Source organism: Podarcis melisellensis, assembly GCF_964234715.1.
Source record: "Podarcis melisellensis genome assembly, chromosome: 1".
NCBI classification, from domain to species: domain Eukaryota; kingdom Metazoa; phylum Chordata; class Lepidosauria; order Squamata; family Lacertidae; genus Podarcis; species Podarcis melisellensis.
Window position 1 is genome coordinate 69,492,737 of NC_138528.1, and position 27,841 is coordinate 69,520,577.

The 27,841-nt window shown below is 42.6% G+C and overlaps 1 protein-coding gene across 1 annotated transcript in view; it reads left to right on the forward strand.

Annotated features, from left to right (window-relative positions):
* Positions 1–767: 767 nt before the first annotated feature.
* PDE3B (phosphodiesterase 3B) overlaps positions 768–27,841 on the forward strand; it is a 48,931-nt gene continuing 21,857 nt past the window's right edge. Inside the window, exons 1-2 of the mRNA XM_081925917.1 lie at positions 768–2,048; positions 24,444–24,494. Coding sequence (XP_081782043.1) covers positions 1,026–2,048; positions 24,444–24,494 — 1,074 coding nt within the window. The 5' untranslated portion in view covers positions 768–1,025. The remainder of the gene's footprint in view (positions 2,049–24,443; positions 24,495–27,841) is intronic.

A 27,841-nucleotide genomic window follows, 5' to 3' on the forward strand; every position in this document is an offset into this window, starting at 1 on the left:
TTGAACTGCAATTCTGTACTCATTTACCCTGGATCTATGCCCCACTTAACTCAGTGGGATGAACTGCACATGCCTATCCATTTCTACTCAGCACGGCCAGCCCAAATCTTTTTGGCATCTGAGATGAACCACAGAATGGTGCCCACCGCCCACCAGACCAGGAAAGAAGGGGTTTGAGTGAAGATCTACATCAAGAACCAAGGTGGAAAATCACATCAACCCCACCAGTCAGTTGAAAGGGGAATCAAAGGCTGTCATGGGGCAGGGAGGGAGAAGGGTCCCACTCTGAGCCATGCCAGGTGGGTGCAGATAGACCAGGAGACTCCAGAGGGCAGCCCCTGCCATTCCCTCCCGGGTCTGCTGTTCCCGTGGAACCTGCGGTCGCCTCACTTTGCCTCATGCTGGCCCTGCTACCCAGAAGCAAGTCCTACGGAAATCAGCGGGGCTTACTCCCCAGTAAGCAGGGCGAGAACTGCAGCTTTACTGCCGATATGGTCCGAGTTCGTGCGCTGTTCGGCCTCCCGCCGCCCTCCACCTCCGACCGTTAGGATCCAACTGTCCTTGAGGGGGGCGGGGGGGGGGCGCGGCGGATTTTCTACTTCGTCGGTGCTTGCTGCGCCTACTGCCACGTGACTTCACGCGGCGGCGGCGCAAAACTTCGTTCGCCACACCGGACCCTCCTGAAAGTCGTTATTTCTCAGAGCGTGGAAGCGCGCGCGCGAGCGAACGGACCGTTGCAGCCGTTGAGCTCTGGGAGGCGACCGCGAGTTCTCTCTGAGGGAGCGCAGCGAGCGAGGGAGAAAGAGATACTTTTACCTTTCCCCCTCTCTCTCTCTCCCTCCTCCCCCCTTTTACCCACCATGCTCCGAGTCCGGACTCTCAGCCTCTGCCGCCGCCGCCGCCGTTTGGGCTCCGCTGGCCGCCGCTGCCTCGCTCCGCGTGCCTTTCTTTCGACGACGATGAGCGAGGCAAAGCCCGGAGGGAAGAGAAGCTGACGGCCTCCCCGCTTTTCCCGCGCGACCACCATGAGGGAAGAGAAAGAAGCCTCCCCCTCCTGCTCCCCCCTCGCTCCTCACAGGCATAACAACAAACTTGCCAGCCCGCCTCCTCCTGCCCCGGCCGGCGCGGAGCCCAGCCTGAGGAACGGCTACGTGAAGGGCCACGCCACCCCGCTGCCGCAGAGCCCGCCACTCGGCTCTCTCTCGCTGCTCCGGGCCGCTTGCCCGCAGGGCTCCCTCTCCGTGGGGCTGGGCGCCCTGGCTGCCGCTTCGGCGGCGCTGCTGCTCTCGTTCTGGCTCGCCTGGAGCGAGGGCGAGAGGAGGGCGGCTCCGGGGGCGCTGCTGTTGCCGCTGGCGGGACTGGGCCAGTGCCTGAGCCCGCTCTTCACCCTCGCCTGCGCTTTCTTCTTCCTCACCTGCTACCTGGCCCGGGACGAGCCCGGCGGCCCCCGGTGGCTCCTGGCGCTGCCGCTGTGCTGCCAAGCGGGGGACTTGGCGGCGCTGCTCTTCCCCCGCCGAGAGGAGGCGGCTGAGCAGGGCGCCCCCGACCCCCCGACGGCCCAACTGCAGGTGCTGGCGGGCCGGCTGCTGGCCACGCTGAGCACCGTGGCCGGGCTGACCCTCGCGCAGCGCAGCCTCGGGCACCGCAGGAGACTCCTGCTCTTGGCTTTCTCTGCCCTCGTGTGGCTGCTGTCGCTCTCCAGCCTGGGCTCTCTGGCCCCGGCCCTTAGGCCCCTGCTGTCCGGCGCCGTCGGAGTGGCGGGGTGTCTGCTGGCGCTGCGGGGCGGACCGCGCTGCGCCTTCGCCTCCTGCTGCTGTCACTCGCCCGGGCCGGAGCCCCAGCTACACCACCAGCCCCAGCCGCCGCCGCACGACCACCGCCAGTCTCCTTACCCCAAGTCGCCGAGCGTTGCAGCAGAGGAGAAAGTCCCCGTGATCCGACCCCGGAGGAGATCCAGCTGCGTGTCTTTGGGGGAGACGTCCACCAGTTACTATGGGAGCTGCAAAATGTTCAGGAGACCCTCGTTGCCTTGCATTTCCAGAGAACAGGTAAGCCTTCCTCCGGCAGGGAGCTGAAGGGTAACTTTTTTCTTACAGAAAACTTTGGCCTCAGCCAGCGACGCTGGAGAAAGAAGATCGCAGTTTGCTTGCACAGGCCACTAATTTTGATGTTTTAGGTTTATCTTAAATCCGGGGTGAAACTGAGCATTCCGATTTGGTCTGTACTTAGAACTCCAGTCTCCTGGTATAAACTTCCAGAGAGGGAGCTGCCAAAGGAAAAACAACAGGAGTCCTGTACGCCCTGATATTGGCTTTTGAGGTGCTAAATGACTATTTGTTGTGCTTCCTGATATTCTACCCCTTTTGAAAACTTGCATGCTCCATGCTCAGTTACACAGGAACATAAAATGAAACATTATTAGGACTTTGTATCAGTACAGCAAAAATGGTGAAGTGATGTATTTTGGGCCAGTAACTTTTACAGCAAGAAAGACTTTTCAGTTGCAAAGTTAGTATGAATTTCCAGACTGAATTTCCACGCAACCATGGAGCTTTTGGAATTAGCCAGGTAGTGCCATGGAGAAGGATGGGGGAAAGTGTGAACGTGCAAACAAAATTATTTTGCCAAAGAAGAGGACGTTTGTTCAGTTTTTCGTGCAGCATTGCTTATCATTTGATTCATTGAAATCCAGCAAACTGGGCAAGCTTCACTTACTAAAAAAACAAAGGAGCATGTTAACAGAATTTGAGAGGCAACCTGTTATGCTTTGATAACATAGAGGACTAATAACGGTTTCATATGGTGCCAAGAAACAAGGCTGAGGAAAGAATCCTGTGAATCCTGTATCAACATTAGAGAATAGGGTTTCAATATTTTAAGCTAGTAGCATTTGTTGTATGAAAAGCTGAAATTCAGCTCTGAAGTGACACAAAGCATTTACTGGCTGTACTGTCATAGGAAACAACTGGCATATGTAGTGTGTATGTGTGATTGAATCAAGCCATCTTTGTCAGCAGGAATTGTGCTTGCAGGGATTATTAGTGGGCACATTTTTCTCTATTCTTCTGTAATTTACCTTGTGCATAATACATTATCTTGTGTCAGCAAAGTGAATACCCCAAATAGAAATAGTCAGATACTGGAAAAACTTTAGAGTTGACAGCTAGTATGGGATTTCCTCCTAATTGGAAAAATTGACTTTCACACAAAAATTGGCCAGTAACAAATTAAGAAAGCATTTGAGGAGTTTCTATTGAACTGGCTCCACCTTATGTTGCATCAAGAAACTTATTATTAATGTGTATCCTAAGGCTGCAATTCTATGCACAAATACAGTAGTGGGAGTAAGCCCTATTGAAATCAGTAGGACTGGTTTCTGAGTAAACATATACAATATATGGTTGGGCTGTCTAGTTCTCAGACACCAAGCTTTTCTATACTGAGGTTTTGTGTGAAGTGAAAAAGCATATGGATGTGCTGGAACTTAGAAATGTACTGTATGGCTGCTTAGTTTGTTTTATTGTAATGTGATTGTATTTTTTGAATAAAATCTTAAGTTCTGTGTGTCTCCAGCAAGCTGTTCTTGAATACAGTCTAAGATTTACTGCTTAGTTTTCTAAAACTTTTTGTTCATATTTACTATGATAAAGGAAATTTACATTGCATTTTTATTTTAAATAAAGTAGAAGTTAACTGAAAGTATCATCATTGCTATAGAACATAGGATTATTAGTAGGCCTTCAGAAATAGTTTTTTAGTCAGATGTTTGAAGTAGCCTACTAATAAATATAGTAAATAATGTAATGTACACAGTATAAATAATAGTAAATGCCCTTTGTATATAGGGCTTTTTTAGCGTAAAACATTGCAAATAGAGGAACATGAATATTTTAATTTCCACACCTTTTTCTTTAGCTTTTTTCTTTAAACATTAAAAAGCCAATTCATATTGCTCAAAAGGAGTTAATAGGTGTTGTATATCAATTAGTAACTCTTAATGTAGTCCATTACCTTAGTATTCAGATCATGGCCTTATTATGCCAGAAGTTTGTACTAAACTAATTTTATGTAGTTTTTTAAAGTACACTCCCTTCTTTCTGCAGGGAGATTCAAGCAAGTTTAAAAAATCCATTTAATAATACAGTATATTATATTATATACATATGATCGACCTTAATGGTGCAAATATCTCTTCCTAGCTTTCTAGCTGAGACCATATAACACTGGTCCTGAGAGACCTGCATTGGTTCTGAGTACGTTTCTGAGCATAATTTAAAGTGCTGGTGCTGACCTTTAAAGCCTTAAACGGCCTCTGTCCTGTATACCACTCCCATCATTCAGCCCGGACACTGAGGTCCAGCCCTGAGGGCCTTCTGTTTGTTCCCTCACTGCAAGAAGTGAGGTTACAGGGAACCAGGCATAGGGCCTTCTCAGCAGTGGTGCCTGCCCTGTGGAACGCCCTCTCATCAGATATCAAAGGAAATAAGCAACTATCTTATTTTTAAAAGAAATCTGAAGGCAGCCCTGTTTAGGGAAGTTTTTAATGTTTAATGCTGGATTGTGTTTTTAATATTTGGTTGGAAGCCACCTAGAGCGGCTGGGGAAACCCAGCCAGATGGGCGGGGTATAAATAATAAATTATTATTATTCTACTTTTTAAAGTTGTACACTGTGTATTTAATCCTATACGTATCTGCACAGAAAAATCACATTAAGTTTATTGGGGCTTACTGTCAAATAAATGGGCAAGGAGCTGCTGTCTAAGAGTTATCGTATTTTTCATCCCATAGGACGCTCCGTCCCATAGGACGCACCTAGTTTTTTTGGGGGGAAATAAAGGAAACAAATTTTTCCTTTATTTCCCCCCCAAAACCAGGTTGGGGAACAGTGGTATGGCGGCGCTCCCCAGCTTGTGGGGCTGGCCGATGTCTGCCCGGTGCGAGGGGTGCTCTGCTTCAGGGCGCCTTGCGCGCCGGGCGGCAGGCTGCTATCCGCAGCGTGGGAAGCCCTGCGGGAGGTCCCGCAGGACTCCCCACGCTGCGGATGTCTGCCCGGCACGAGGGGTGCTCTGCTTCAGGGCGCCCTGCGCGTCAGGCTGCTATCCGCAGCCTGGGGAGCCCTGCGGGAACTCCCGCGGGCTCCCCACGCTTGCTGATAGCTTCCTGAAGCCTGGAGAGCAAGAGGGGTTGGTGCGCACCGACCCATCTCGCTCTCCAAGCTTCAGCGAAAGCCTGTATTCGCCCCATAGGACGCACACAGATTTCCCCTTCATTTTGGGAGGGGGAAAAGTGTGTCCTATAGGGTGAAAAATACAGTAATTTATTTGAGCATTTAAAGAATTGGTTACATACGTATAGCACTTGAATTTTCACTTTCAGAAGACACAAAACAAATCAAATTCTTTCATTGAGGGTGTGTGGTGGAAATGCAAGAAAGTCAGTCTGTCCCTCAGTACAATTTTAGATCTAGAAACTTACTTTAAAAGTGCGCAATTGGTACATTATTATGGTGTAATTCTGTGGTGCCAGTTCCAAAGCACAGATCAAACAAGATGGAAACAAACACATATTATATACATGAATTTGGGCACGAATGTGCCCATTAAATTATTTGTAAGTTTCTTGAACACTGGAAGTTTGCACTAAAAAGTATGTTTGCCGTATTAGACTACAGTGGAACCTTGGTTCTCATTCGACTCCCAAAACCATTCGAAACCAAGGCGCAGATTCCGATTGGCTGCAGAAGCTTCCTGCACTCAAGCGGAAGCCATGTCGCATGTTCGGCTTCCGAAAAACGTTTGCAAACCGGAACACTTACCATATTTTTTCTATGTATAAGGCAACCCTTATTTTTTTTAACCCAAAATTAAGAAATTAGGTTGTTTAGCTTTTTGGGAGGGTGGGGAAGGTCACTTCTGCCAGTCGCTCACCCGCCTGCCTGCCACTGCTGATCGCTTGCCACAGCCACAGTGTAAAGCCGAATAAACATCTTGATTGATTGACTTGCCACAGCCACTACCAATTGCACATCTGTCTGCAGCCGCCAATTGTCTGCCCACTTGCCACCACCAACAGCACACTCACCCACTTGTTGCTGCCGCCAATCACCTCCCCGCCTCGCCACAGCTGCCAATCACCTGCCCAGTTACCACAGCCACAGCCACCAATCACGAACCCAATCACTGCTGCCAATCTCCTGCTTGCTGCTGCCATTAATCGCACGCCCCCCCCTCTTCATTCACTATCCATGTATAAGATGACACCCAATTTTTGCCTAATTTTTTTTAGCAAAAAGCATCGTCTTATACATGGAAAAATACAGTACTTCTGGGTTTGCGGCATTCAGGAGCTGATTTGTTCGACAACTAAGCCGTTCTGTAACCAAGGTGCCACTGTAGATACATGATGTACTGTGGTAAGAGCAACTGTGTACATTTGCCTGATACAGAATGGTGTAATGTTTGGAAAGGAACCTGTATGGAAGAGGTGTGCAAGTTTCAGATGAGGAAATTACTTGTTTATCTCCCCAGTGCAAGTTCCTTTTTTAATGTCACACTAATCATGGCAAAACAGGAAGCACATCTCATTCATGAATTGTGCTTCTTCTCTCACATCAAAAGAACATGTAGCATTTGTAATTTGCTGTAATTATTCCAGTCTCCCCTTTTTGGGGAAAGTTCTTGAGTGGGTGGTCACTGACCAGATCCAGGTGCTTCTGAAAGAAACTGATTTTCTAGATCCATTTCAATCAGGGTTTAGGCCCAGTTTTGGCACAGAAGCTGCTTTGGTCACCTTGTATGATGACTTCTGTTTGGGAAGAGACAGGGGAAACACGTCCTTGTTAATTGTCCCCAATGTCTCAGCAGCTTTCCAAACCATTAACCATGGCATCATTCTGGAGTGGCTGCCTGAGTTAGAGGTGTTTGGCACTGGTTTGCAGTGGTCTGGTTCTACTTGGATTATCGTTTCCAGACGGTGATGCTTGGGGAGTGCTCTTCAGCCCTGTGGAGCCTTCAGTGTGGGGCTCATCAGGGCTCCTTTTTATTTCCTGTGCTGTTTAATATCTACATGAAACCTCTGAGTGGGGTTATTCCGAGTTTTGGAGTATGTTGTGAGCAATATGCTGATGATACCCAGCTCTACTTCTCTTTTATATCTGGAGGTGTGGCAGTGGATGTGCTGGTCATTGTTTTGCCTCAGTAATGGATTGAGTGAGAGCCAACAAACTGAAGCTCAATCCAGATAAGATTGAGGCACTATTAGTGGGTGGTTCCCTAGAGTAGAGTGGCCTGCTCTTGATGGGGTTACACTTCCTCTGAACATAGCTTGGAGGCACTTCTGGATTCGTCGCTTTCTCTTGAGGTGCAAGTGGCCTCGTTGGCAGGGAGTGCCTTCCATCAGCTTCAGCTTGGTGGGGTTTCACTGTGCTGCCTTCTTGACAGGGATAGCCTAACTTCTGTCATCTATGCTCTGGTAACCTCTAGATTAGATTACTGCAATGTATTTCAGCTGGTGCAGAATTCAGCGCCAGGTTGTTCCCTGGGGCAAGACTGTTTGAGCGTATTGCACCAATCCTGGCTCAACTGCACTGGCTGCCAATTAGTTTTGGAGCCCAATTCAAAGTGCTAGTTTTGACCTATAAAGCCTTAAATAGCTCAGGACCATAATACCTGAAGGACCTCCTGAACTGACCTGGACCCTGCAATCATCACCTGAGGCCCTTCTTTGTGTGTCTCCTTGCAGTGCCTCCCTGTTTGTGGAATGCTCTTCCCAGGGAGGCTCGCCTGTGATCACTTCCATGTGATTTTCAGATGAAGGGCACTATACAAATTTAACAAGTGATAAAATACACAATATCAACATGGTACTTGATCGTAGCAAGAACCTCTCCTGATTTCCATGAGAGATGACATAACAATAAATTGTTCCCCTTCTTCCAGTGTAACCAGGAGGGGAAAAGACTAGCAGGTCATGGGAATTTTACCAATCAGGAGCCACTGAGGGTTAATGCTGTCAAACTCCCCATGGCTGCTAAGGGGCACCTAACACAATACAGAAAAGTGGGGAATGGGAGAGGCGTGAATTTGGAGATATTTTTGCATCCGGGCAGCACTTTTTCTTCTGAATTTATAGGCAAGGAAGGGATTATCTGCCTTGTCAACTTCTGTACAATGGAGATGGGATCCTTTTTAGGCAGACACAGTGGTTTCTTTATAAAGGGCAGGCTCTGAATATCTACATCTCATCCACAGTCTGGTTAGACATTGAGTTAAATCAATGCCACAATATTTCTGTTAAACAAACATTTATTGTAAGGAAATCAGAATAATACGATCTTTCAAGTATAAAAGGAAATAACCTGTTTCAAAAAAATGTTAACACGCCACCCCCTGCTGGTATCTAGGATACAGAAGGGACAAGATACAAAACACTTTCTTAGTTCTAGTGTTTTTTTGAGTCTTTGTTCAAGCCTTTTTCATAACTTTCATACACCATCAGACTCATGCTGCCTGGGCTGGCTACCCCTGGCTACATCAGCTACAGATGTAGTTCGGGTAAGCATTAGGAAGTGAGATTATTCTAGAAGAGAGTGAATTTAATTTCCCAGGAGATTTGTGTCCCACCCTTTAATAGTAAAATCATCCATCATTTACCAAGGTGTCCACACCCCTTTAGAAATATAGCTGATCAATATTGCAGAGGCAGGGCATGTGAAAGCTAATCAGGGCTAGAAAAGATATGAAAGGCAGTTCACGCACCTAAGCTTGGGGAAACTTCCACTTAGCAATGAAGTGCATTTCAGTTAAGGATTCTAGAGCAGGGCAGTCCAACTTTTCATACCTTTCAGGCTGCAAGTGTATTTCAGCATGGGCCTGCACACTGCCTTGTCGTGCACTGTGCGGGGGGGGAGAGGGGGGAGCGAGGCCAAAATTGGAATTCCCCCAAGCCCTCCTGCCATCCCAAAGCTGCACTGGTCTTTGTCATGACAGGCTCTGACAGGGTCCTAAAGCCCTCCTACCTACTTTCCAAAGCTGGGAAATCACTAATTAGGCTTTAGGCTTCTGCCTTCTCTCCAGCCGGGAGAGGTTGCGCACAGCTAAAAACGAATATTTTTTTTTCTTGATTCCTCCCCCCTAAAAACTAGATGCGCCTTATGGTCCACTGTGCCTCATGGAGCGAAAAATACGGTAACTCCTCTCTGAAGACTGATTAGCTTCCTTTAGTCAATGGATAGGCATCAGGCAGGGACAATATACATCTGATTGATGTATCACAAACTCTTGTTTGACTGGAGCCTGCAAATGTAAGTATGTATTTATAAACATATACAGTGGTGCCTCGGTTTAAGAACAGTCCTGTTTATGGACGATTCGGTTTACGAACTCCGCAAAACCAGAAGTAGTGTCCCAGTTTGCAAACTTTACCTCAGTCTAAGAATAGAATTGGAATGGTGGAAGGGCACTGGTGGCGGGAGTCTTCATTAGGGAAAGTGTGCCTCAGTTTAAGAACGGATTCGATCTAAGAACGGACTTCAGGAACGGATTAAGTTCATAAACTGAGGTACTACTGTATGTGTGTGTGTGTGTGTGTGTGTGTGTGTGTATATATATATATATATATATATATATATATATATATATATATATATATATGTATTTATAAACATATATAAATATATATATGTGCTCATGGTCACCCAGTGAGCTTCATGGCAGAGTGCAGATTTGAACCCTGGTCTCCCAGGTCCTGTGGGATGTGGGTGGCGCTGTGGGTTAAAGCCTCAGCGCCTAGGACTTGCCGATCGAAAGGTCGGCGGTTCGAATCCCCGCAGCCTTTTGCTGTCTACAGAAGACATAGTTCTTGTTTGTAGCCTGTATTTATTGCTTGCTAAGAACTTAAAGTGCAATCCTAACCCTTTATCTTGCCTTTGGAGGGAACAAGGATAAGGTAGAGGTAACTCTCCATCAGAACTCCACCAGTGGGGATGGCTCTGCAGAACCTTCTCATTGCCACTGTTCTCTTCCAAAAAGGCACTGACAGGATATTACAGCACAGGGCATGTGGCTTTGGTGCTGGTGGGTTCAAAGCCTTGCCATTTCCCTGGAGCTGATACAAGTGGAGTGAGACAGTAGGGGTGGGAATAAAAGAAAATACCTCCATCTTCTGCCCTGGCTCGTGCAAGCAGCAGGATTTGGGACAATGTGGCTGCTCTTCTGCTTCCCTCTGCCCTCTTGCTCTCTAGCTGGGGCATATGTTTGCTTTGCCTCCCACCCCTCAAATTCCAGAATATGAGTGGTGTTGCTCTGTTGTCAATAAAAAGGAATTGTAGCATTGTACAAGCTAACTGGATCATCGTGAAATTAACTGAACCTTTCTAAAAGGAGTCCTATATGTAACACTGCAACAGTATTTTACATTTTAAATAGTGTGTGGATTATGGCTTACTTAAAGCAGCATGTGCTATCCAATTTTCACAGTTTTCCTTTGAATTAATCCCATACTAAATTTTTCTTTCTCCATGCAGAAACAAATTAGTTTCCCATAAGCCAGAAATGTAGTACAAAAATGCAGCGGCAGGGGAAGCTGCTCGTGTGCCTGGGGCAGCGTACCCAGGGGCGGGGTGAGCTGCCCATAGGGACAGGGCACACTGTGAGGCCTCCAGAGTTTGCCTGCCTCCTCCAACTCAGCCGCCCTACAGATGGGGGGGAGGCAGTGGGTGGACTGTTTGGGCAGTGTGGAACCTGCGTGTGCCCAAGCCCAGGAGAGATGCATGGCTCTGGCGAGCTGCAGGCACCATGGTGAGTGCCGCCCAGCATTTTGTCACCTCCCTCAGTGGTGACACTCGAGGCAGACTGCACCCACCACACACCCCTTCTTCTGCCCCTGCAGAAATGTTCTCAATTAATGTTTATATCTTTTACAATCAGCAAGGTGAAAACAGAATGCTGCTTTCTCCAATGACTCAGCATCATGCTAATGCTCTTTAGAAGTATGGCACTAACCCAAAGATTGAAAATTATTTATTTATTTACCACATTTGTATCCCACTCTTTTGAAAAAATGTTCCTAGAGTGGCTGAAAAATGTCAGTGTCTCCTCAGATTCATAATCTAAAAGACATAACACAAAAGGAAAAGAGTTTGTCAGGGAGGAAGAAAAAAGCAAATTGAAACACTAATTCTTAGTTACAGAATTCTTAATGACCAGCTGGAATGGAAATATTCAAGGACAGAAGCCAAATGTTGTTGGTCTTTTAGTAGAGCAGATGGAGAGGCCTTGCAGTCTTATCTCTCTCTTCTGTAGCCTGATGGAATGGCTACTGTAGATGACAGTTGAGGGAAGAGCCTGATGGAGCTTGTCTTGCAAGCCTCCAATAAGCATTTCGTTGGCCACTGTGAGAACAGTATGGTGGACTAGATAGGGATTTGGTCTGAACCAACAGGACTCTTCTGTTTGAATTCTTTGCCCATTCAATAGAATAGCTAATAGTTTGGGTTTTTCTCACTCCCATTAGGGCTCATTTGAGCTAGAAAAAAAGTGGGTACAGTGCATCCTGGGATATCTCTACTTCAATATTGAATCTTGGATTGCATCCTTACTGTAGCAGCCGTTGCTATAAAGGCCCATATGCACTACTGCTGTCTGAAAGAATGGTGGTCTGAAAATTGCCTATGTCATTTTGGTTTGTAGAGCTACCCTGTACAAAAAGCTACTCTTTTTCAACCCAAGGTCCACATTCCCTCATGGGGAGCCTTCCACAGCCCACATGCAAGCGATATGTAGGGGACAAGAGGCAAAAATAGGTGAATAAATGAATGTAACTCTTTCCTCCATACCGTAGACTGTATTGTAGCATTGCAACCGTTATAGGTTTCTACACTGTCCCACCCATACGATTACTTAATCCTCTATCCAGGCAAGCAGAATACATTATTACAGTCAAGGACACCTTTCAGTCAAGCAGAGGCACTCAGGGAAAGCACAGAGCAGGAGTAGGGGGGCCTGGGGCAAAAAAGGCTAATGCTAAAAAAAATTATTTGGTTGGGCAGAAGTGGGACATTCTCAGTTTAAGAGTGGCTAATGCAGAAAAGGCCAATTCTAGGCTACATCAACAGAAGTATAGTGTCCAGATCAAAGGAAGTAATAGTGCCTTGGAAAGACCACACCTGAAATACTGTGTCCAATTCTGGGCACCACAGTTTGGGAAGGATGTTGAAAAACTGGAACGTGTGCGGAAGAGGGCAACCAAGATGATCAAGAAACCAAGTATTATGAGGAGCGGTTGAAGGAGCTGGGTATGTTTAGCCTGGAAAAGAGGAGACTGAGAGGAGGTATGATAACCATTTACAAATTTCTCAAGGGCTGTCACATGGAAGAGAGAATATATTCTCCAAGTGTATCAGGACATGCACATATGTGAAAAGCAGGTAGCAGGTTTATGCTTACTCCTATCAGTAAATTTTACAATCCTGTGAAACTGGATAGTGCTACAACTGAAATTGCTACTCTACAGTGTCATATTGTATATTTTTCAAGCCCCTGCTGCCTTACAACTCAGTTAGCACTCATAGATGTTTAACAAGTCTTACCTCTTGTAGATAGTGAGGTATGTATGTATGTATGTATGTATATATGTATGGGCTTGATCTTTTAAAAAACTTGCTTGCTCTCCAGTACCTATGTTAGTCAGTTTTGATTTGCAAAACAAAAAGAACACACTTTTGTGAATGCTTGACTTTCTGGTTACTTGGAATCATTTCTTGCAGGCAAACTGTTTATTAATGACTTCAAATGGCATCAGCTGGGTATCACATATATATTTGATTTTTATGCTTATTTCCACTAAAATGTGACTCATTTTGTTATTTATTAAACTTAGATGTGCATGCAAGAGGTACTAGGTAAAGACTGAAAAGAGGAGGTTAGGGGTATGAGCCATTACAGTGTGAGGGAAAGACCCCTCTTCTAACAATAGCAATTATTTCCTTTAGAGGAAGTTTTATTTATAATTTAGAGCAAATTTGTAGTCATTGGTTTGTGTTAACTTTAAAATTATTTAATTTTCTTTGTCTCCCAGTAGATATTTCTTTTCCATATTTTCACACTTGTTCTTGTGGTTAGAGATGTCTTTTCAAATATATGCATAGTTTTGTTTCGTTATGTTTTGAAGAAAGGTTTTAATTTGATGTAATGAAAAAATAAATAGGAACATCAAAATACTGGTATGAAAGAATCGATGAAAACTTTTAAAATGATAGTCAGGGGTTAAATTCTGCATTTCAGTGTCTTTTGAGTAAAACAGGATGTAGTGACTTTACTGTCAGACTGCTGGTGTGAGTGCAAACAGATGAGGAAATGCTAGGGCTGGCACTCCAGTATGGGCTGTTGTCTAGGAAACTGTTTGCGTCATTCCACCCAGCAATTAGCTTACAGTGCTTTTATTTTTGATAGTGTAGTAAGCTGAACTTGACTGTAACAAAGAAAAGGATGATGGTACTGTTGCAGTTCTGAAGATATAGCTTTTGTGGGAAATGGTAATAAAATAAATATTAAAAACATAATAGAATTTTATATCCATTAATAATGAAAACTGAGTTATTAATTTATTAACAAAAATGTTTTTTCCTCATCCATTTTTAGATCAATTATTAAGACTTTTTGTTGAAACCATAACAAAATTAAAAAGCAGTTTAAAATACTATATTGAAAATACATATTGTTACTAGTTCTAATTTGCATATAGTGTGATACATTTTTCATGTTCAAATGAATTATACATTGCTGTGGTATGAAAATGGGAAAGTCCATATTTGCATTTTTAAAATGCAAATTCATAGTCTGATGGTGCAATTACATATATCTTTATGCAAAATTAATGTCCCACTGTGTAGCGAGGTGCTTACTCCTAGTAAATGTGTCTAGGATTGCAGTTTTGACATAAATATCTACTTATTTGAACTTATAAGGTTGTATGTAGCATAAGTTTGAATTTGTCTGAACCACCCAGCTGTACTGTAGCATGTGGGCAAATGTTACAACTGAAAAACTAATTGTTTTTGTGTAGGTACAGAAGTAGTAAGTATAGAGACAGGACTTCTTTTTCCACCAGCACATCCTATGTTCAGAATGATGGAAGAAACTAAAGATGGCCTATCTAGGAAGCACTCTGCTTACATTAATAATGGAACTGATGGATCCAGATTCAAGGTCCCTGCTATAAAAGAGAACTTTGCCATAAGATGAGTCTGATAGATCAGGCCAGTAGCCCATCTAGTCTAGCATCCTGTTCTCACAGTGACCAACCAGAAACCTGTAAGGAAACACAAGCTGGACCTGTGCACAAGAGCACACTGCTCTTTGGTTTCCAGCATCTGGTATTTAGAAGCATTACTGTGCTGACTGTGGAGACAGAGCATAGCTATCATGGCTAGTTGCCATTGATACTCTTTTCCTCCAGTCCTCTTTTAAAGCCATCCCAGTTGGTGACATCAGTACCTCCTGTGGAAGCATGTTTCATACTTTAACTGTGTGCTGTGTGAAGAAGTAGCCATAAGCCTCCGCTATCTGTGGTGCACTTGTGCTACTTGATGTATGTTTCCCAAGCTACTTAGGTTTCTTACCTTGCTGAATCAGTGTTGGGATAGGAGAGTTTCAACAGCTGGTTCTCTCCGGTGTGTTCTACTGAAGCTGACTTGGCTAATTGCTACTGGGCTGATGTAGTAGTTACTTCACTCTACAGAACCTGTCTTTGTTGGAGGAAAAGTGTGTATATGTGGAAGTTGTTCAGACCTAGCACTATAACAAGTATTGCTGGTAAATGAGGAGCTAAAAGAAAATGGCTGGTTTTGTTTTGTTTTTTTAAAAAAACTTAGAAAATGAAGACCTAGTTCTTTGTATTATTAATATTAGAAAAGTTGCTGTGAAACATTTAAACAGTTTAACTACTTAGGAAAAAGCTTTTAAAGTATTCATGTTTTGTATTTCTTTTCATCAAACTGTAGCCAAATCTGACTCTTCTTTCATTTGTACAAATAGAAATTTTGCATTGAAAGTTTCTAAGAAACTGCTGGTGTCAGCTGGAGGTGTATCAGAAAGCTTGGGTGATTATCTGTGGAGACTGACTAGATCTGCTCCTGCAACATGTCGTGCTGAGTAGTGACACTTTCTACTTTTTTAGGAGGGGGATAATATTTAAGTATGTTTCTCTCTCAGTTTCTCATTGTTAAATGAAATAGAATTTTGGAAATAAACATTTTTTACTATTTCAACTTTATTTATTGATTTAAATTAAGCATTATTAAATCTCAAGAGTGCACAGTAAATACACCAAATAACTAAGTGCATGCACATTGTAAATACCTATAAGATACAAAAGCCTGTATAGTCAAAACCCATAGGGTTCAATGACGGCTAGGATTGCCAAAGTCATTTCCCCCAAAACCCTGCCCCCTTTCCATCTCCAACTGATTGATTGATTGATTGATTGATTGATTGCCATGTGTGTAAAGCTGAATGCACACAAGTTAAATGTGCACGGTTGCGGGCTTACTGTACTATAAACTGACAAAGAGGAATTTGAGATACACTTTGAGTGGGCAAGCGGAGACTTCCAGATCTCATCCTCCCACTTCAAAGACATTGACCAAAAAATGTGTCTTGATCCGCTGTGGAAAAGCATTGAAAGATGTGCCAGATGCTCCTCGAAAGGGAGAACCTTCCACAACTTGGGGCCACCGCCTTCTCCCGCATTACCGCTCTTTGATCTTTAGATGGTGCTGCTGCTTTTTTGTGATGAAACCATGTTCTGTCTTTATAATGATACTGAAAAGGCCACTTCCTTTACTACAGAAACACTTCTGCAGTTGTATGGAATTTTAAAACATGCTTGTCACATAAAAAAAAAAAAAAGAATCTTAGACAAATACCAAAACTGTTATGAATGAAACCAGGAAAGAAATATCATACATTATAACTTGACATCTGAAAAAACTTACTTTCTTTCAAACACTGTCTTTCCTTGCTTTCAGTTGCGTTTTCAGTAGGCTTAGTGAGCTAATTCTGATAGGTTTTAATCATTATGAAGCCACATCATTCAGTAAATGGCTAGCTACTACAGATCTGGTTTCAGTTCACCTCTTGTTCCCGATAGCCATTTGAAATGCGAAACTTCATTCTTTACATGGTCCTGTGATTTGTCTAGAGCTGATTAATGTCACCTGATCAAGCAAATGAGTCCAGTAAATGCTTAGACACTGTTTTTTTTTAGTAGAGCTGTTAGGGTTATGTAAAGAAATTCAGAAATCTAATTAATCTGGAAAGAGACAAAGGTATTACAAGTTTCACATTTGGCTATTGTATGACATTAGGAAAGAATGTAGTCCTTTTAAAAAAAACTTATCCATTATAAATCTTTGTAACATGAGCATTTCAGACAAAGCTTCTGTCTCAATAGATTTCTTCATCTTCATGGAGTCATGGGACTGTATCCTAAGGATTCTAATTGTGAGCCAACCAGAATTTGACCATCATCCTGATTTCGGCTTCATTTATGAAATTGTAGCTCATCTCTGATGTCATTGTAAAAGATTTCTTCAGTTGCTTTACTTTTTTTTCCAACACATGACATTTCATGTTTGTTTGTTTGTTTGTTTGTTTTAAAAAATGCACCAGCAGTTATAATATTTTAATTGAAATACATGCTTCCTTACATTGCAATTCTGCACATACTGTATATACTCAGAAATAAGCACCTTTAAATTCAGTGGGACTTACTTCCAGGTATAGAATTGCAACCTTAGAGATTCATAGAATAGCAGCCTTAAATTGACTGCTGTTTGTCATTCTATATTTTTCTGTGTTTCCCATCTCTCTTTTCCTTTTTTCTGCCACCCTCCTACTTTTTCATGCTCTCCTATTTCTGTACCATTCCATAAATTCCCTTCTCATCACCACCAATATTGTTATTCCACATTTTTATTGGAACCAGTTATGAAATTTACAGAAGGGTCTGGTTGAAATTAAATCTTTTTCCGCCCATATTTTTTTTTACATTATTGCAAAGCAATTTCTCAGGAGGTTGGGAAAGGAAGAATTTATTTGTGCTTTATAATGTGTGTGAATCAATCTGTCCGCTGACAGTTATGTTTTCATCTGTGGGTATTTGTAATTTTACATTCAGTACTTTTCCTTCAATATATAGGTCAGAGAATCATAGAATTGTCCACTTTAAATATGAAAATAGTTTCCACGCTTGGTGAGATAGTGACAGAAAAGTACTGTGGTATTAAGATTGTTATTGAGATGGCAAGCAATGGGAGAAATGCCTTCAGCACACAGCTGTGGAAACTGCTTGAAATTTTCAATTGCAGGGGAAATTAACATGTTTGATTTTTTTCTGTATTGGTGGACTGCTAGTCAATGCCACTTGGAGTAAGTGATGCAGGCTTTGACACATGGAATAAGTGATGCAGGGTCCCAAGTGTTGTGGTTTTAACATTCAGAGCCCTATCATCCATAGATAATTTATCGGTAACCATTAGCTGCAGTAGCTAAATGGAACCTCCAGGTTCAGAAAAATACTGCCTCTAAATATCAATTGTTGGGTGTAGTGGGAAGGGCTACTGTTTTGTATGTTGCTTGTAGGCTTTCTGGCCCTGTTAGAAACAAGATGCTGGACTTGATAGACCTGTGGTCTGATTCAGCAGGGTTCTTGTGATGTCCCATAAAGCAAAGTGTTTAGAAGAACAGCTGGAGGAGACTTTTGAGAGTCCCATGGACTGCAAGACGATCAAACCTATCCATTCTTAAGGAAATCAGCCTTAAGTGCCCACTAGAAGAACAGACCCTGAAGCTGAGGCTCCAATACTTTGGCCACCTCATGAGAAGAGAAGACTCCCTGGAAAAGACCCTGATGTTGGGAAAGATGGAGGGCACAAGGAGAAGGGGACAACAGAGGATGGTTGGACAGTGTTCTCGAAGCTACTAACATGAGTTTGACCAAGCTGCGGGAGGCAGTGGAAGACAGGAGTGCCTGGCATGCTCTGGTCCATAGGGTCACGAAGAGTCGGACACGACTAAACAACAACAAAAAATGTCTAGAAAATATCTACGTTTAAGTTAATAGGTATACAAGGTATTGAATCTATGCATGACTTTCTTTTCTAACAAAGCAAATGGAACAAAATACGCCCCCCCAAAAGTGGCTATTTTATAAATCTATCTTTTGAAATTATTAAACATTGTCAAATCCAGGGCATTTTTTCTGGTAGACCTCTCCCGAATGCAGTACAGGCATCTCTGCCAAGCCACCTCTTCTTCCCTATTCTGAGGCTTACTTTAAAAAAAAGTGGAGGAAGGAAGGAACAGCATCCTGTACACTCAGGATACTATTGTTAACCAGCAAGGTGGACCTTATGGTGGTGCCCCAGGGAGGAGCTTTTCTAAATTGGGGCTGGGGTTCCTAAAGTAGTCTGTGCGATTGATTGAGAGAGGTATGCATGTGCGATTTGTGTAAGAGAAGGAGAGGTGTATTTGTGGTATGTGTGTAATGGAGGGAGGGTGATATCTATATGTTGTGTCTGTGCAGGTTAGAGAGCAGGAAGTATGTATGCTTTCTAAGTTTCTAATTTTATTTAATTATTGAATCAATTTTCTTGAGACTCTCCTTCAGCTGTTATTTTTATAAGTGTTATTTCTAGAAGAACAGTCTTTTTATCTGTCTCCAGTTCATTTTTGTTTACAGAGTCTCTTCAGATAGTGTTATAATATCTAGATCCTGTCTGGAGCCCCAGACCTAAAATGTTTGCATAATTTGGGTATTGTTGGGTGATTTATTAATGCTTTTTTGGATATACCGTTGTATATGAGCCAGACTGGCTTCTTTCCCAGACTGCACCATTGGCATCTCTTTTGCTTAGATGACCTGCTTCTGTTAAAAATTGTAAAAATCTGTAAACATAAACATTGCTACTGTTTCAGCAATGCTTTTTAAAAAGAATTTTGAATCTACATTTCATTAATGGTAGTGACAGAATCACTTAACATACACTTAGTTACATTTAGAACCCTTTCAGGAGCTATAATCAGTCTGTATGCTTTCCTGCTTCTGAGCACTAGGAGGCAGCTGCTTCTGTTAAAAATTCCAAAATCCTTACTGAAACAGTATCTTCTTTATTAGGCCAACCAAAATGTTACAAAATGGAATGTAACCTTTTGAGTTCCCAGAACTCTTTATCAAGCTAGACAGTAAAATGTGCAGAGGGAAGGAAGCCATCCATCCTTGCCTACAACTGGTAGATGGAATGTGGGAGGAGTTAGCAGATGTTCAAGTGACCCTCTTTCACCTGTTTAGCAAGTTTCTGATTGCAAAGAAGCCTCCAGAGAAGGAGAAAAACACAAAGGCTGATCCTTCATTTCTGCAAATATAAAGGTTTTCCTTACAGTCCCCCACCCCCCGCAATTTCCCTGTCTACACAATGCATGAAGGTATTTACTGTTTCTAAAATCCATCATGGACGCATTTGAGCTTATTTCCTCTATCTCAGGGTAACTTTATCTGAAAACAATGCTGCTTCTTTGCTATTGATTCCCATCCTTTTGTTTCTAGAACAAATGGAAGTAGTGTTCCAGCTCATAAAATACCAGTTCACCAGCCAGTCTTACTTACTTACAATAGGTCAGACAGTTAAAATAATTTTAGCCAGTTTCTGGAATTGCCCAACATAACAGTTTGGCTTTGCAGAAATGGCGGGACAACTGTCAGACCCAACACTGTACCTTTTTCATTTGCAACTGTGCATGGTATAAAAGCTAGAGAAAGAAATATTTCATAGTAGCTTAAAAGCTTTGTGTCTTTAGAAAGTAGAAATTCTTCATAAAATATGGGTAACAATACAACAATCTTCTTGTTGCCTCTCTTCTTCTTCTCAAAAATATGTTGAAAAAGATTTCCGATTTCAAGTTGCTATGGCGTTAGTATCTTTGTTTAGTTAATTTTGTGCTAAGTTGCTATGGAAATATTTATTTACTGAGTTAGTGCCTAACCAGTGTCAAACAGATGCTGCTAGCAAGTACAAATCATGTTTTAATCAATAAAATACCCAAACTATTCCTAGTCTTGAAGATGGAAAAAATAATGTAGCAAAATACTTTTATTTGTGTTTTTCATAGCGCATACTTTTTACATTAAAATGCTAGCTTATTTGATCTGCTAATAACAATCAGGTTATTATTAGGGTTCCACATTGTTAATGTTACAAACTCATGCTTATCTTGCAGGTGTTGCCTTATTTGTGAAAAAATGTATATGATCCATGTGTTACTTTACTAGATACATTCACCATAACTGCATGTCTGTACCTATTTTCAAACATACTTACCGTATTTTTCACCCTATAGGACGCACTTTTCCCCCTCCAAAAATGAAGGGGAAATGTGTGTGTGTCCTATGGGGCGAATGCAGGCTTTCGCTGAAGCCTGGCGAGCGAGAGGGGTTGGTGCAACTCCCGCGGGCTCCGAAGCCTTGCGGATAGCTGCCTGCAGCCCGAAGCCCGGGGAGCGCGGCACTGTGTGTGGCTTAGGGCAGCTATCCGCAAGCCTGTGGCGCCCGGCGGGAGTTGCCCTAAGCCTGGGGTGCACAGTGGGCTACAGCGCCGTGCTCCCCAGGCTTCGGATTGCAAATGCTGATCAAATCTTCAGTTGAGTATTTCAGATCTGAACCATTTCCAAATATTTAGTTGTATGTAGACAGCAGCCTTGAGGAATTATAGTTTTTGGGTAACACATCTAAACTACATGTCACCTTTGAGTAGGGATGAACTGAGCAGCCTAATTCTGTCGCACTTCATTCTTGTAAATACTCAAGGGTTCCTTAATTGTATTGTATGCATTTTGATTGTACTGTTAACATAAAATATGCTTTCAGTGCATTAATCCAAAAATAGGCATTTTATGCGTATATTTTCTGTAAAATAAAAAATTATGTGTGCACCAAAACTGTGTTAAAATCTAGAAAAGTGTTTCATCCAACTGGGAGTTGCATTCCAATCTTCAAGGAAGTTTGGGAGCATCTGAGTGGGTTGTACTTTTTGTGAAAAGTGGAAAAAGCAAATTCTTCCCCCATCCCTCATTTTGAGTAACTATACATAGAACAGTTTTAAAGTTTTTGCCTCTCTTCCCTGTCATATGCCTCCTCATACATAACTACTCGTATATACTAAATCTTTTTTTAAAAGACCCTCTGTAACATTCAGAATACATATCCTACACCAGTGAAATTCAGAAGAGAATACAAATTAAATTAGGAACAAATGACTACTAATTGGTGTGCTAAGAGGTCAGGGAGAACAAAACAGGGAAATAGTTGGTGGTACACGTGTGGCGCTGTGGTCTAAACCACTGAGGCTTGCCAATCAAAGGGTCGGCAGTTCGAATCCCCGCAACCGGGTAAGCTCCCGTTGCTCGGTTCCGGCTCCTGCCAACCTAGCAGTTCGAAAGCACACCAAAAAGTGCAAGTAGATTAATAGGTACCGCTCCAGCGGGAAGGTAAACAGTGTTTTTGTGCACTGCTCTGGTGTTGGTGTTCTGTTGCACCAGAAGCAGCTTAGCCATGCTAGCCACATGACCCAGAAAAACTGTCTGCAGAGCAAACACCGGTTCCCTCGGCCTGTAAAGTGAGATGAGTGCCGCAACCCCAGAGTCGTTCACGGCTGGACTTAACTGTCAGGGGTCTCTTTACCTTTACCTTGACTGCTAGAGAGAGGCATTCCAGGAACTAAGAGTGAGAAATTCATCTACCTCTTGGGCAGAGCTCCAGAGATACCACCACACCTGGGACAGAGCTCTGCTCTCTCCCCAATTCAGCCTCCTTTGCAGTAGCACATAAGTAGACATTTAGGCTTATTTTTTAGTTTAAATAAGTTTATAATGTAATTGTTATTGTCCCTTTTATCTCCCAGACCATTTTATTTTCTTAAATTGTGACCCTGTTGAGGAAAGAGGGCAGGATTCAACTGACAAGTTCTGTCAGTGCAAGCCCTGTGCAAGCGTTTGCATTTGTGCAAACAGGGTTTGCCTCCCAGTGTCCCCTCCCCCTAAAAAAAATTGGCTGTGGGAGAGTCCCCATTATTTGTGGTTGCTGCTAGCCTTCCCCCCTTCTCCAAGTAATCTAGCACACATGGAAGACCTGACAGAGGGTTGAGGTCTTATCTCTGACATTTCACTGATCTAGAGTGCTACAACTTCACACTTGTACCAAGTGCCTTTGATAATGAAGTTCACTGATGTCAGAGAGATGTCCTCAAATGGGTTGTAGCATCCTCCAGCAATGGAAGGCAAAATCCCTGGTCAACATTAAGTTTAACTGACTCTCCATAACACACTTTCTTTCCACCCTTTCTCCTTAGGGAAAAAGGTTCCAAAGTCAGCTTGATGGCTTAAAGCCTGTATTTCATTAATCTATGCATGTTTGCATTTTACTCCGCCTGTTAGTATTTCAGTTCACTCAGTTAAGTCAGCAGCAGCCTCAGCATCTTTTCTTTAAACGTTCTTCTGCAAGACTTTTGCAGGGCTGCCACATGAAGTGGATTGGATCTTAATGCCTCTGGTGTGGATTCCAACAAACAATAATGGTGACAAGGGACCTTGCTTTCATTTATTTATTTTATTTATTAGAATTACTGTATATACCACCCTTCATCAAAATATCTCAGGGCTTTGTTCCCGTGTAATCTTCATTGGCATGGAGTCCATATTATTAGTTTGTATGAAGGAGGTAGAAGGAGCAAAAATTTTGCTGAATGGCATGCAACATTGCTGGACCTATTTGTATCTTGCTCAGTATCTATAACCTAAAAAAATAAAATGCTTTCCATACAGTCAAAGGCAGTCTCTTGGACTTGCCGATCAGAATGTCGGTGGTTCGAATCGCTTTTGGTCTGAAAGCGAGATGAGCACCGCAACCCCATAGTCGCCTCTGACTGGACTTACCGGTAACCGTCTAGGGGGAGTCCTTTACTAATGTTACAATAGTGAATGATACTCAGTACTGTGCATTGAATCTGCAATTTGCCTCTGCTGCTCTGCGTTAAAAAATGCTTCTCTTAAGATTTTAGATTTGAGTGCCACCTTGTGGAATGTTGTAAAATGTTAAAAGAATATTTCTGAACACATCCTTGAGCCTTACTAATTGAAACTCATCCAACATAACAGGACTAGACAGTGCTCTGGGCACCTCTCAAGATTCATCTGCTGTAACAGTGGAGTCAGGGTCCCAGTGGATGCAAGCAATTTGATCCTCAAAAAGCTTTGCAAACAACTCACAGGGAGCTACCATCTGTTCTGTCATCTCCTTCAGGCCAGACTATAAAAGGTTCCACAATACCTGGAAAGGCTCTGTTGGACAACTCAAATGAGAATGCATTGGAGGCAGCAAAGTATGCCTTATTTGCTGCCTTCACTGCCACTAGGTAGGCATGATGATGAGCCCTCACCAGTGTTCAGTTACATTCAACTAGAGTTTTCCTTCATTTGGATTTGAGTCGTCTCTTAACTTGTCTAGGCTAAATCATAGTGGAATGACTTGCATCTTAAAAACAAAAAAAATCCTTCCAGTAGCACCTTAAAGACCAACTAAGTAAGTTCTTGGTATGAGCTTTCGTGTGCATGCACACTTCTTCAGATACACACTCAGATAATTGCATCTTAAAGTGAGATATATTCTCTTCACCTGACTAGTGATTATTAGCACTAAATATTTTTTAAAAATCCAAGTGTACTAATGTTGACATTTTTGTCAACAATTTATACTGTAATTTTTAATATAGTTTGGAATTTTAAGTAATTAAGTATTATATGAAATCAAATAATCCATGCAGCAGAAGTTTGAAAGGAGCTGTGTAGGTCGATTTAGGTAGTTTTCCTTTATCCGGTTTGAGGAAGACATTCTGGACTGTTTCCTTCAGTATGGGCAAATAGATGAGGGAACTTTATGAGCACAGTGCTTGGATTCTCTTCCCAGGCCTGCAGGATGCAGGGGATTTCCCTCCCTCATGCAGCAGCTTCTTGGAAGTGTCCTAAAGTGATTGCCTCTTGCTAAATTGGGGCCTGTATCTTTTGATGGGTTAGAAGTATCTTAATTATAGCTACAATTTGTATTCTAATACTTGAAAGCTTGGTTTGGCACATTAAATAGGGAAACTCACAAGAAGAGGAATAATAATACTGTTACTAGTACATAATTAAGTTTCAATAACTGCTAAGCAGATTTAAGTGCATTACGTACAGTTCTTTTTTCACTTGGTATGCTTATTGGAATGTAACTACAGCAACTGAATGCTATACTGTTAATCTAGTCATTTTGAAATAAATAATAGATAGATAGTAACAAGTGTTCTATTTGCAAAATATTTATTGTTTGTTTATAACTTCCTGTTTTGTTGTCTTACAGATGATCCTTTGGGACTGGGACTTAAAGCAGTGGTATAAACCTCATTATCAGGTCAGTATATCTAAATATAACCAGTATATGATATTGCACAATCAAATCTTTGGGTAGCATACCTCCCCCCTCCCCTCTCTCCCCCCTCATGTGTTCCAATTAATTAATAACTTCCTGGATCGAGCAAGCCATAATTTACTGCTGCATCCAAACCAAGAAACTGGTGTGGTGATTCTCTAAACAGTGATTTTACACTGACTTTCAAAAGTTTCACATTGGTTCTTAGGTGTAGCTGGAGCCTCTAAACTGAACTGCTATAGTTCCTGCACTTTCTCTGGCAAGGCTGCTTGAACTGCATCTCTGAATTTGCTCTGCATTCTCATTTTATCTGTTCTCACCTCTGCTATTTCATGTAGAAGCATTTTGTGATTTATTTATGTCAACTCTTCCAGGCACTCATCCTCATAAAACTTTCTTATCTCTTTTTTCTGTTATTATTCTTCTAAGTACATTGACCGTTACAGTCTCTCTCTCTTCCAGAATGTGCAGACATTTCTGACAATCCAGAAAATGTGTTGGTCCTTCCCTTTTTCACCTAGGCCTAGCATCCAGCCTCAAAGATCTAAGTGGTTAGAGACTGGAAGCTGGCAGTTGCACTTGGCATCCATTAGCTATCTCTCCTAGAGGTTACCAGAACATAGACAACAGAAGCAAGTCCAGATAAGCGTTTAGCTAGGTGTGCAGCTGATGGAAGGTACTCCATGCCACTGAGGCCACTCAAGCCTCAAGAGAGAATAATGGATACAGAAGTACCCCTAAGCTTTGTGCTTGCTCCTTCAGAGGGCGTGTAAACCCATCCAGAGCAGACATTAATCTGGGATGGGAGAAGTTATAATCTCCCCTAGGATTACCAAATGCAAAAGAGAACAGGGTTCCTACATCTCTAATTGCTGAGCAGGATTTCAGCAGGTGCAGCTTTTCATGAAAGCAGCATAGATTTGCATTCAAATAAAAAGAGCAGGAGAGTTCTTTTGTCATATACTTGCCCAAGCAATAAGCAGGTAAGCTATATTTTAAGGAGGTGCATAAGAGCCATGCCAAAAAACCAGTAGTTTTGACTCAGAAATCAAAGTCTCTCTTCTAACTTGGCAGTAGAGTAGAGCTTCTGCAAATTGTACTAAAGGCCCCTGACACAGGACTTGGCTGTATGTTGTAGGAAACTTGGCTATGAAATAGATGTGATGGCATAAACTGATTTAGAAATGGTTATTCGTATATGATATATAGCCAGATAAGTCTGGGCTTCCCAGGGCAGGTCTGGGTTTGTCCTAGCCTATTTACATTCAGTGTCTGGTGTGAGATGGTAATGCTCTCTTGCCTCTCACAACATTTGACGCAGGTGGGCTTTTCATCTGTCCAATAGAGATGTTACATTTAACTCACAAGGAATTGATGTACTAGGAATAAAATATGTTAAGTTATAGAAATTATTACACTCCTCTCACCCAGGACCACATCTCTGATCCAATAAATTGTCTCCAACCCCGTGTGTGTGTGTGTGTGTGTGTGTGTGTGTGTGTGTGTGTGTTGAGAGATCCATGCATATATCTGGTGTGTCGTTTTACTTTCCCCTCGCTTCGAACACAAAGATGGGAGTGAATATTTATAGACTATAGGCCCAGAATAAGGTAAACTTACTTGTTAATTAGTCCCTAATTCCAGGGTTTGGCTGCAACCTTTGATCCTGATCAGAGACCTGAAGAACAGTTGAATTAAGAACTGTCATCCCACAGTCATAAGGCAGGGCATTAAGGTGATGTACGTAGGCCAGCTGTTTCACCATAATAATTATGTAATGTTTAAAATGTTTAAAGAGGCAGAACTAGTACTGTACTAAGATTTAAAAGAAAAATCAGTCTGTATCTTTTGTTTTCCCCAGAAGCAAACGTCAAGGCAATCATTAGTTTGTAGTTTCAGGATCATGTAGGGATGCACATAGGCAGGCCTACAATAGGCATAATCATACATTAGAAAAAGGGAATAGTCCTATCTGCAGCTTCTCCATCCAGGAGAACATAATGAACAACAAAAGGAATATAGAGAGTTGGAGAGCCTTAGACCAGGCTAGCAAATAACCATTCATCTGGGAGCCTGGGGTGAATGAAAATTCCCTCTGGGCAACTCATTTTTGTGAACACTCGCCTTCTTACAAGGGAGAGAGAGGATCCCAATATACATCATTCAGAGTAGAACTTTACTTAAAATAATTTCAACCAAAATAATTTCACTCCCCCCCCCCCCAGATTAGAGCATGGGGCTGATTCTTCCTCCCTCCCTGGAATAGGAGGAAGGACAACCCAGAACAAATGTTGAAATTCCCTCTTCGTGCTCTTCTTGCAACCATCTGTCTCAAGAGACAGTGGAGTGCACCTCTGGGGGTGAAGTAAAACCTCTGATTCAGTTACAGATAGGTAGCCGTGTTGGTCTGCCATAGTCAAAACAAAAAAAAATCCTTCCAGTAGCACCTTAAAAACCAACTAAGTTAGTTCTTGGTATGAGCTTTCGTGTGCATGCACACTTCTTCAGATACACTGAAACAGAAGTTACCAGACGCTTCTATATAGTGAGAAGGTGGGGAGGGGTATTACTCAGAAGGGTGGTGGGAATGGGTGATTGGCAGATAGCTGTGATGAGCCTGTTGATATCTACATGCCTCTAGCTACCATCCCAAACATACAAACAGTCCATTGTATATAGCCAGGCACTACGTTACAGCCGCATCTGTTCCAATTCTACAGACAGAGACTCTCACCTAAGAGATCTACAGCAAACCCTTTTAGAACTAAAATACCCAGCAGATGAAGTTAGACAACAGATCAACAGAGCCAGACTGATACCCAGAGAGAACTTGCTGCAAGACAGACCCACAAAAGAAAATAACAGAACACCTCTAGTCATCACATACAGCTCCCAAGTTAAAACAGTACAACACATCATCAGAGATCTACAACCTCTCCTGGACAATGACAGTTTTCTTTCTCAAGCTCTGGGAGGAAGACCTTTCATTGCCTACAGACAGCCACCCAATCTTAAACAACTCCTAACCCACAATAATACTACAACCAGACTTAACACGGACACTGGCACCAGAGCCTGCAATAAACCCAGATGCCAACTTTGCTGCCACATACACCCGGACAACACCATTACTGGCCCCAACAACATCACACATACCATCTCGGGACTATTTAATTGCTCATCGTCTAACATTGTGTATGCCATCAAATGCCAACAGTGTCCTTCAGCTCTCTATATTGGACAAACAGGCCAAACCTTACGCCAAAGAATAAACGGACATAAATCTGACATCAGGAATCACAAGACAGAGAAACCAGTAGGAGAACACT